This window comes from Globicephala melas, chromosome 17 (genome assembly GCF_963455315.2).
Source record: "Globicephala melas chromosome 17, mGloMel1.2, whole genome shotgun sequence".
NCBI classification, from domain to species: Eukaryota; Metazoa; Chordata; class Mammalia; order Artiodactyla; family Delphinidae; genus Globicephala; species Globicephala melas.
In genome coordinates, this window is record NC_083330.1 from 43163721 (window position 1) to 43175752 (window position 12032).

The 12032-nt window shown below is 36.8% G+C and overlaps 1 protein-coding gene across 1 annotated transcript in view; it reads left to right on the forward strand.

Moving 5' to 3' along the window:
- VPS13B (vacuolar protein sorting 13 homolog B) overlaps window positions 1–12032 on the forward strand; it is a 798623-nt gene that overhangs the window by 497998 nt on the left and 288593 nt on the right. Inside the window, exon 33 of the mRNA XM_060287492.2 lies at window positions 2460–2603. Within this exon, the coding sequence (XP_060143475.1) occupies window positions 2460–2603 (144 nt within the window). The remainder of the gene's footprint in view (window positions 1–2459; window positions 2604–12032) is intronic.

Consider the following 12032-nt stretch of genomic DNA (forward strand, 5'->3'; position numbering starts at 1 on the left):
ATAGATGAGGAAACTGAGATCAAAAGAAATTAAGTAACTTGACCAATCCTACTCGCCAGGTACTAACGGATCCAGGTTTGAAGTCTAATCACTATGGTATACTGCCTCCATGACTAGAATAGAAATGTAATAATAATGTGATCCATCATAACTTTAAAAATATTCTTCATAAAAGTTTGTTATGCTAAAAACTTTATAAACTTTTTGATCATTCACAGAGTTATAGGCAGTTGTTATAAAAAGTTCAGAAAAATTAGGCACAGATTAAATATATTATTAATCTAAGGTGATAAAAGTTTACATCATTCTTTGAGTTTTTAAAAAGCAATATTTTGGGGCTTCCCTGGTGGCGCAGTGGTTAAGGTGTAATCCTGAGAGACTCACATGGTGTTGCACAAGTATGTTTTGTGACAGGCAATAAAATCTTGTAATTCTTAAGTCCAAAGGACTTGCTCCTGATCTTCCTGAGGATCTCTATCATTTAATTAAGAAAGCTGTTGCTGTTCGAAAGCATCTCGAGAGAAACAGAAAGGATAAAGATGCCAAATTCTGTCTGATTCTGATTGAGAGCCGTATTCACCAGTTGGCTCGATATTACAAGACCAAACGAGTCCTCCCCTACAACTGGAAATACGAGTCATCCACAGCCTCTGCCCTGGTTGCATAAATTTGTCTGTTGTACTCAAGCAATAAAATCATTGTTTAACTAGAAAAAAAAAAAAATGCAGGGGACACGAGTTGGATCCCTGGTCCGGGAAGATCCCACATGCCGCGGAGCAACTAAGCCTGTGTGCCACATCTACTGAGCCTGCGCGCCACAACTACTGCAGCCCGTGCATCTAGAGCCCGTGCTCCACAACAAGAGAAGCCACCACAATGAAGAGCAGCCCCCGCTTACCGCAACTAGAGAAAGCCCACACGCAGCAACGAAGACCCAATACAGCCAAAAATATAAATAAATAAATAAATTTATATAAAAAACAAAAAAAATATTTTGTATGTGTTATCTTATTTGATGTTTATAATTGCCCTATAGGGAAAGTTAGGTTAGGCAGGATATCTTTATATCCACAAAAGGTGTATAAAAATTAAGTCTACTTATATCTTTCAGTTACTAAGTAACACAATTGGTTGAAAATACACAAATATATTCCCTTCATCATTACTTGAGGAATAAAATAAGAATTCTAACTATAATGAGTAAATTTTGGAAACTTTTTGGGGGGAAAGTTTATTTAACCAGAAAAAGGGGATCATTTCCGACATGCTGTTCTTTATGGCTTTATTAAAAGCTGCTCTAAGCTGTGTAGTTTGTATTTGGACCCATCATAAGTCTCCTTAAATCCATTCTCTTGGATGACACTATTAAGGAGAAGGTTTGTTGGACATTTCCAAGCATTTGAACATTGTCCACATGCACTTCATGACAAGAGGCAGGGCTTCTGCTTATTAAGTGAAACTTCTGGATTGTTTTTCATTTCTGTTTTCCTTCCCTGAATGGTTTTCCAGCAATGAATGTTCAAATGACTCAGTTATGCAGCACAACACCAGTTAAGTAGTGGACAGCTACCTAATGCTGCCAAGATTTTAGCAGTTTAAAGAAGTGAAATTAATTAGTCTAGCTACCTTTGACTTCAGCACTCCATTTTGTTATAAATCATTTGGAGTGTATCCTTTGGAGAATACTCAGACCATACCACTTGTGACTGTAATTGCTGCCTATAGTTGCCTATTTACATCTGTCTGCCCACCTAGATTGTAACCTTCTCAAAAGCAGATTGCCGTTCAAGGCCAGCCTCACTCTCTGTTGTTTTTTTTTTTTTTTTTTTTGCGGTACGCGGGCCTCTCACTGTTGTGGCCTCTCCCGTTGCGGAGCACAGGCTGCAGACACGCAGGCTCAGTGGCCATGGCTCACGGGCCCAGCCGCTGCGGCATGTGGGATCATCCCGGACCAGGGCACGAACCCGTGTCCCCTGCATCGGCAGGTGGACTCTCAACCACTGCGCCACCAGGGAAGCCCTCACTCTCTGTTTTATTCCTAGCACTCTAGTATGCTGCATGCTACTTGGGAGATGCTCACTAAATATTGGTCCGTCTGAGTGGGTGAACAAGATTATGCTAAAGAATTGCATCATTGCCTACATATTGAAACAATGATAGTAGTTTGACGTATGAAAAGCCAAATGTATATGAAATGGTGAAAAATTCTTATTGTTAGTGTGTTTCCCTGTAACTAGCACATGGCCTGGTGCACAGCAGGCCCTCATAAATGTTTATTAAATTAATCCATTAAACTGTTGAGTGACCGTGCTCACCATTTCTGCTATTCTCATTAACATGTGAACTCAAGTCCCAGGAGAATTCACCAACATCGTAAAGGTCTAATAAGTAAGAATGATAAATGATCATCTAATGGCTATCATGTTTCTTTATCTCTATTCAACCTTTTTTTCCTTCAGGAGATTTTAGTGTGTGGCCACTCGTTGGAAGTGAATATAACCACAAACCTGGACTTCTTCCTAAGTGTGGCTCAAGTTCAACTCTTACATCAGTTAATAGTAGCAAATATGACTGGAGTGGAACCATCAAGCAAAGCCACAGAGGTAACTATTACCTGATTTTGATTAGACTTACTGCATTTGTGCCAACTTTACATTGATAATAGGAAAACAAAAATTAAATGCTTTCTGCTAGTTATTCTATATTTAATTTTATTCATAATATGGGCATAAATCATTTTGGATTGGTGTTCTTTATTTTTGAAATTTGTTTGGTCTCGTTCCCTGTAATTTATCATGCACCTTCACAAAATTGCTGTGGCCCAGCCCCAGAAAAGCCTCTGTTAAAAACATGATTTTATTGCCCTGCTGCAATTTTTAAAGTGCAGTGCACAAAACCTGGTGTAGCTTTCACTTACTCAGATACATTACAGGGACAGGGCCTCTTTTGGAAGTGAACTTTGTGAGAGTACTGTGGGAATATCTTCAATAAATAACTTCTAAAGCATTCGTTTCCCATGCTCAGTGAAGAATGGACACAATCAAAAAACTTGAATGCCTGCCTAGAATTTTAATTTTGATCCAGTGTTCATTGGAAGCCTACATTGTAACCACAAAGCATGTCAGCATGAAACAAAGAAAGCTGCTTGTTAGATGCTTCTCAAAATATTTTTTCTCTGCTTTTTGTTTCCTTACTTCTATAATCATATCTGTACTTAGAATAAATCTTTTATAAAATCTCCAGTGAAGAAACTGTTTATCTTTGAAAAAGGCATTGCTTATATTTTTGTCATGAGTTATGCAGAAGGCTCTACGTGCTATTAAGGAGGAAGGGAAGGAGGAGGTGTTCACTGAGAGCCACTTGATGCTAAGCAAGCGTGCCAGGTACTTTTATGTAAGTTAACTCATATATCTTCGAGCATGTTATTACAACCACACCGTGAGGTACATGTGAACATTATCACCATTTTACAGATTGTGATATTGTGACTCAGAGGTAATAAGCGACCTGTCTGAGATCATACACACATAACTAAAAAATGGTGGATCTGAGGTTTTAATTTAAGTCTTTCAAATCAGTGCTTTTTTCATTCTGCCGTGGTTGCTGTACTATAATTGTTACATTAGTCTGAATCACCTTTATTTTTTCAATTATTTAAAAATGATAAAGCTTTTAACTTTCATAAAGAAAAATTCTCTAACTATATCATCTTTTACCACCCATGATTTGTTTGCTCAGTATCTTTTCTAAAAGGACTATAAAGCTGTATACTCTTCAAAATATTGACTTTTTCCCCAATGTATTTTAGACAATCCGTAAGAATATAAATATATGATATGAAAATAAGCAGAGCAAAAATATTTCCCCATGGCATTTTCAATGAAGTCCTTGAAGCAAGTTGGGTTGGAAACAAATTCCTATATTATTTTTGCCAATTTTATGAATCTATCATGTCAGTGAAATCTAACTCACAGATTTCTTTTTTATTTCTTTTTTTTTTTTTTACATCTTTATTGGAGTATAATTGCTTTACAATGGTGTGTTAGTTTCTGCTTTATAGCAAAGTGAATCAGCTGTACATATACATATATCCCCATATCTCCTCCCTCTCACGTCTCCCTCCCCCGCCCAGGTGGTCACAAAGCACCGAGCTGATCTCCCTGTGCTATGTGGCTGCTTCCCACTGGCTATCTATTTTACGTTTGGTAGTGTACATATGTCCATGCCACTGTCTCTCACTTTGTCCAGCTTACCCTTCCCCCTCCCCATGTCCTCAAGTCCACTTTCTACATCTGCGTCTTTATTCCTGTGCTACCCCTAGGTTCTTCAGAACCTTTTTTTTTCCTTTTTTTTTTAGATTCCATATATATGTGTTAGCATATGGTATTTGTTTTTCTCTTTCTGACTTACTTTACTCTGTATGACAGACTCTGTGTCCATCCACCTCACTACAAATAACTCAATTTCGTTTCTTTTTATGCCTGAGTAATATTCCATTGTATATATGTGCCACATCTTCTTTATCCATTCATCTGTTGATGGACACTTAGGTTGCTTCCATGTCCTGGCTATTGTAAATAGAGCTGCAGTGAACATTGTGGTACATGACGCTTTTTGAATTATGGTTTTCTCAGGGTGTACGCCCAGTAGTGGGATTGCTGGGTCGTATGGTAGTTCTATTTTTAGTTTTTTAAGGAACTTCCATACTGTTCTCCATAGTGGCTGTATCATTTACATTCCCATCAACAGTGCAAGAGGGTTCCCTTTTCTCCACACCCTCTCCAGCATTTATTGTTTGTAGATTTTTTGATGATGGCCATTCTAACTGGTATAACTCACAGATTTCTGATGTGTTTTAGGAATTTATAGAACTTAGCAAGTTGATTGCTATTTACCTACCTGCTTCTAATGCCTTTTAGTAGGGTCTGATTTGAGTAAATAAGGCACACTCAGAGTTAGATTTCTAACAACTCTCACCTGAATGTCAAGTCATTCCTCACAGTTCCATAAATGAGCTAGGATTGTTTTTGTTGTTTTAAAAATGTGTCTGTGGTCCTTATTCCTTCTTGGAGATGATACTAAAAGTACAGACAATATACTGAAATACAGTAGAGACAATACACTGAAGAATGATTAAGATGGCAAATTTTATTTTATGTGTCTACCACAACTGAAAAAAAAGTACAGACTCTCTGAAGACAATTTGGTCCTATCCCCAGCCTCAGTGGGGTATGTCTGTGAAATTTCAATATTAAAAAAAAAAGACTTTCTGTGAACTAGAAGAATGTTTTTCTATTCATAAATGAGTAGCACAACTCATATCTGATAATCTAAGAACATAAAGATATTGTAAGAATTGGTATAATTTCTTCCTTAAATATTTGATAGAATTCACCAGTGACCCATCTAGGCCTGATGCTTTCTGTTTTGGAAGGTTATTAATTAATGATTCAATTTCTTTAATATATGTAGGCCTATTCAAGTCCTCTTATTTCTTCTTATGTGAGTTTTGTTAGATTCTGTCTTTCAAGGAATTGGTTCATTTTCCTGAAATGGTTATCAAATTTGTGAGCTTGGTCATAGTATTCCTTTATTATTCTTTTAATTTCCATAGAATCTGTAGTTATGTCCCCTCTTTCATTTCTGATGTTAGTAATTTGATTCCTCTCTTTTGGCTTTTTGTTTGTTTGCTGGTTTTTTGTTTTTATTTTTTTTGTTAGCCTGGCTAGAGGCTTATTAATATTATTGATCTTTTTAAGGAATCAACTTTCAGTTTTATTTGCTTTATTGGATTTTCTGTTTTCAATTTCATTGATTTCTGCTCTGATTATTTCTTTTTTCCTGCTTACTTTTGATGGTGTTAATATTTTCAAACAGTTTTTCACAAGGTTTCTTTTGAAACATTAATTCTAAAAATTATTCAAGAACATGAAAAGGAGATTTTGTTAGTAGAGGAAGCATATCTACACTGTTAACAAAGGGGAAGAAAGATGGACAGATATTTGGAAATTGAAGTGAAAAAATCTAAGGATTATTACTGGAACCAATATTTAATATTAATTTTAATTATATAGACAGCTAACACATAATAAAACTTTCAAGTATATAGCTAAAAGAGAAGCACTTCTGGCAATAAAATGACCAGCTGATGGTTTAAGCAAATTGCCTCCCATGTTGATTCAAACTTTTCCAATATTTTTGCTCTAAAAATGTACTCATTGCTTAGTGATCAAGCAGCCTGTATTTGTACACTTTGGTTTTCAGTGTTTCCTTCAAGTGTTAGGACTTCCATGATCGCTGGTTCCCAGAATATTCAATTCTTCATTTTAAATTAACCTTTTTTTTGTCTCTATACATATTACGATAGGCTGAGAAAGTACATGAGAAAAAACATTTAGTATTCAAAAAGCCAAAATTAATTCTGTATTACAAAGTACATGTCCTTCTATATTTTATTCTATAGTTCATGTCTTTATGATAACATCTGTCTCTATAGTACTAGTACAACAGGAATGTTATTTGGGTTTCTTACATTCTAGTTCCCTGCCATTTACATGAGGTGGGAGTTAACCTCCTAGATAACTTCATAGTCAAATCTAAATGTACAATTCTAATTTTTCTCCAAAAATAGAGCTCTACTACTCATCCTTGGTTTCTTTCCCAATGTTTAGCAGGGCAAAATTGGCTTACTCTTTAGAAGATTCTTTACCTTCTTATAAAGTGCTCTAGGTCCCATAAAGGCCCAATTATATAAAAGTGGTTGTTAGTAATATAATCATAACATTCATGCAAGAAGAATTAACAAGGGAGATAGTTCAGTTACATGTACCACTAAATGTCAGGAAACTTTTTAAAGAGAATATGACTAAATGAAGAGTTAAAGTATTTTAATTTGTGCAAGTCTGTTTATGGGCTAATAATGCAGACCATTTTTATATGATATAAAAAGAAACTAAACATCATTTTAAGTATTCCTAAAGCTATTGGCATGCAGGACATTATAAGGAGTTGTTAAAAAATAAAACAAAAATTTCTACTTTTTTAACATTTTATTCCAGTTGCAGTCACCCCCAAAACAAAAATACACCATAAAAAAAGATAATTTGTATAGAATGATTATAATTTGTATCAGAGTGATTTAAACTGAGATGAAAGCTGAGTAACCTATCTGAACTCTATAAAATTATAAACAGTATAGATAAGATACTAAAACTAGCCTGTTTACTTGAAACGCTTAATTTTTTTTAATAATGCAATGTTGCTTTTATCGAAGTAGTGCATGAATTTTAACAACCAAATGTTGCTAAACTAAATATATCAGAATAGTGTCAGTACACTGACATCCCCACTTCATCCTGCTTAGCCATTTTTAACTCTGTAAGCCTTGTCTTCTAGTATTTATCCCATCTTTCTGAATAAAATGAATAGACCAACATCTCTTGATTTACTCATTTTAGTATTACCTATTCATTTGCTGTTTACTGTAGGTGAAGATTCTGTCCCTTTTACACTTCTCTTCCACTCTTACATTTTCCCAGTATTCTTATATCATGTTTTTAAAGTCAGTATGAATTGTTTTCATTATAAAGACTATGTAAATATTGTTCATTGCTTAGTGAAGTAATATGATGTGATTATATTTCCTCTCTTTATAGTCTTCTGTTTTTCTTAAAGTTAATCATTGCCACATTCTTTTTATTTGCTCATTTTTTTTGTTTTTTTTTTAAATCTCTACCTCTTCCCTCATTCTCTCCAACCCGCCCCAAACCCTCACCAGTAACTCTACATAATGCCTGGCAATTTAATTTTTCACACTTTGAAACTTATAAAATAATGTCAACTCTGTTTTTACCCTTGGAACCATTTTTCGTGAAGTCTTCATTTTGCCTTTTCCTTTCTGGACCAGTAGTTCTCTAGACCTGCTACACACTTGACACAACTGAGCCAGATGAGAGTAGGTTGTGATTTTTGAGGTTAATGGTAGAGTGTTGGGAAATTATAGGGTATCAAGTAAGTAATGTTTTTCCTATGAATATAAATTAGTAAAACCGCCAATATCTTTATCCCACCATTCTAAAATATTAGGTATTTTGAGTTCCTATATAGAAACAGTATAATAGTATAGAAAAATATTGTAATAGAACTTATTATACATGCCTAATATAGTTTACATCGGTGTTTTTACAATTTGCTGTAAAATAGGATATAATATATAAGTTGGACTTTTTTGAGCTATGATTAAGTATATGCCCTAGGAGCGGTGGCGAAGGTTGTTTTTGGTAGTATTATTATTTTAGCTTGGAAAGTATCTGCTTTGGAGTTGTGCTTCATTTTAGGAATGGAAATTCTTGGTTTTTTGTCAATGGTGAAAAATTCTTACAAGGCATACTTGACCAACCTAAGGATTGCTAGGAGTCGTTGGAACTAGGAACTTAAGAGTAAAGAAGAGGGGGGACTTCCCTGGTGGTCCAGTGGCTACAACTCCATGCTCCCAATGCAGGGGGCCTGGGTTCAATCCCTGGTCAGGGAACTAGGTCCCACATGCATGCCGCAACTAAAGAGGCCACATGCCGCAGAGAAGATCCCGCACGCCACAACTAAGACCTGGCGCAGCCTAACTAACTAAATAAATATTTTTTTAAAAAAGAGTAAAGAAGAGGGGAAGGGACTTTGAGTGGTGGTGTAGAAGCAGATGTTTTCTGGAGTAGAACTTTAGGCAAGATGAGCAAAATAGAGGCTAATATACCTTGAGAACACATGTGAGTGGAGGTAGGGTTTGAAAGCAGGAAATAAGACTGGTTCGGGAGAGGATGTTGACGTTCTGGTCTATCTCAGTGCTTTCTATCTTGAGGTGGACATGAGTGGGAGAGGCCATTTCAGAGGTTACCTATTTCTGTAACCTCTGTAACCTTTCTCCTTTAGAAAAGGAGATAGGAATATTGGATAACATGCATGTGGTGACTTGCCATCAGTGTTACTATGCTGAGTATTTGTTTCCCTTCAGAGGCACCTGGATCGACTACTTGTAACCAGGCAATAAACCCAGGCTCCAATAAAATGTGGATTCAAGCAGAGCCTTAAGTGGACAAGAGGGCCTCTGAGGAAATACCTTGAATTTCTTAAAATCTAGACCTGGAAAAGATATTAAGTATTTTACTACCTGTTCTCTCCAAGGGAAGGACTTCTTAGGTACATTGAGCTATCACACCTGTCTCAGTTTTAGTTAGGCCTTGTAAATGTTAAAAATAGTATAATTTTCTCCTGATAAGCTTACACTTAGAGAGAAACATGCCATAGTTACTTCAAGGTAGATGCTAAACATCAAGAAAACAAGACAAATTTTAATTTTCCAGCCATACTAATATTTATCCCATATGTTGGGTTGGCCAAAAAGTTCGTTTGGATTTTTCTGTAACATCTTAGGAGAAAGCCCGAATGAGCTTTTTGGCCAACCCAATAGATTTCTTGACCAGAAATCCAGTGAATACAGTAAGTTTTCCTAAGGCACTATTAAACTGTCTGTCCTAGTCTTTTTCAGCAGTATTCATTGAGGGCTTACTCTATACCAGATATACTGGCTACAGACTGATAGAGGTATGAAAAATAAACATATTGTGGTCCCTGCACTCTAGGATTTTATAATATGGTTGAAAAATACAACATAGACAAATGGATTTACAACTAAGAACTCAGAGCAGTAAACAAAAAGTGTCAAATAAGCTCTATGGAAAATTAGTGCTATAACAAGTATTCAGAATAGAAGAGAAGACTTTAGGCTAGGTGGTCAGAGATCTAGCTTCATGGAGAAGTTGGGGTTGAATAGGCAGAGAACAGTGACCTGCTTCTTTACTCAGTAAATATTGAACCCTTTCTATGTGTCAAAAACTACTATGGGGCTTCCCTGGTGGCGCGGTGGTTGAGAGTCCGCCTGCTGATGCAGGGGACGCGTGTTTGTGCTCCGTTCCGGGAGGATCCCACATGCCGCTGAGCGGCTGGGCCCGTGAGCCATGGCTGCTGGGCCTGCGCGTCCGGAGCCTGTGCTCCGCAACGGGAGAGGCCACAACAGTGAGAGGCCCACGTACCGCAAAAAAAAAAAAAAAAAAAAAAAAAACCCTACTATGGATACTAGGGTGACAGCATTAAACAAAGGAGGTGAAGTTTCTGATTTCATATTCTAGTGCTCATATATTCAGTGATATGAAGATTGACACTAATAAACAAATAATTAGATCTAGATCAATGTATATATTGATATCTATATAACTCGTAATACATGACTATATATATGTATATACATACATACATATATACATACATACATACACATATACACACACATCCATGCACATAACTAGTTGCATTCAGCACTTTCTATTTGCCAGAAGTTATTCATGTGGTTACACCTAGCTCTAAGGGAGGCTGGAAATGTAGTCTTTCTAATACAAGGCCATATGCCTTGCTAAAAATTATTTTACCATGAAAAAAGGGGATAATGAATATTGGGGTACAATTGCCAGCCTCAGCAACAGAGGCTTCAAGGTCACCTGGTAGTCAAAGATAGGATATTCCTTAGAAAGCAGCTTTGGCTCTCTTCAATACTTTGAACATATTCTGAAGTTCTATGCCATATAACATGGCAGAAATAATGTTATCTTGCAAATTGTTCAGTGCTGATATAGGGACAAATATTGTCTTTGTCCAGTGTTTCTTACTCTTTTCATCTGCTAATAGGACTCCCCTTCCTTTGGCTAAACAACATGCTCTTATTTTATGCAGTTTTGATAAAGAGTCCCATTACAGGGTAGACATAAAACACAGGTCTGACTATTTTTTTAAATTAATTAATTAATTAATTTTTATTTTTGGCTGTGTTGGGTCTTTGCTGTGCGCAGGCTTTCTCTAGTTATGGTGAGCAGGGGCTACTCTCCCTTGCAGTGTGTGGGCTTCTCATTGCAGTGGCTTCTCTTGTTGTGGAGCACGGGTTCTAGGCATGTGGGCTTCAGTAGTTGTGGCACGCAGGCTCAGGAGCTATGGCTTGCAGGCTCTAGAGCACAGGCTCAGTAGTTGTGGTGCACGGCCTTACTTGCTCCGCGGCATGTGGGATGTTCCCGGACAAAGGCTCGAACCCATGTCTCCTGCGTTGGCCGGTGGATTCTAAACCCCTGTGCCACCAGGGAAGTCTCCTGACTAATTGTTGTATCAATCCCCTTTGCCCAGTTATTGGTCCAGATATGGGCACACTACTCAGGCAAGTGCAGTGTTTCATATGAAAACATTGGGAAGAATAAGCCCTCTCTGCTAGGAATCATTAAGTTCAGATGTAGTCATATTGGAGCTTTCTTTGACCATTGTCTCACTCTTCTCTTTCACTACTATCTCATGAAGGAAATCTGTGTCAAAAGAGAGGAGTTGAACTCACAGAAATAAGCAAAGCTGAAAGAAAGAGAAAGTCTTTGACATCATCTGACTCCCTTGACACAGTTCTAGTCAATGAGATATAAAGAGAAATGTTCTACAGATTTCTAGGAAAGTCTCTATGTTCTTTTTCCTCCTTCTCGGAATAACAACATTGGAAGTGACTAGCCACTTGGTACCATGTGATGACAAACATGAGGACAAAAGCCATTCACTAAGAGTAGCAAAGTGGGTAGATAAAGTGATCCTGAGATGTGAGTGATATCATGAAGCCACTGCAACCAGCCCTGGACTTTAGGAAAATAAACGTAAGTTGTTAAGCCACTAATATTTTGCTTTCTGTTACATGAGGTTAAACACAATCCTAACTGATACAGACAGTGTTACAGTATTCTGAGGTGGAGATGATAAAACCCAGGGAAAGTACTGAGCACAGAATAGAATTTGATGCTGAATAAATGCTCACAGTATGAATTAATAAATGAATTCCTTAATTCATAGGAAGTCCTATTTCTGTGCATAGAAATAAAAAAATAAGATGTATGCCACATATATATCAAAAGAACTGGAAGAAATTGATGATTAGCTATATGTTTGATGGAGACAGGTTGGGTACA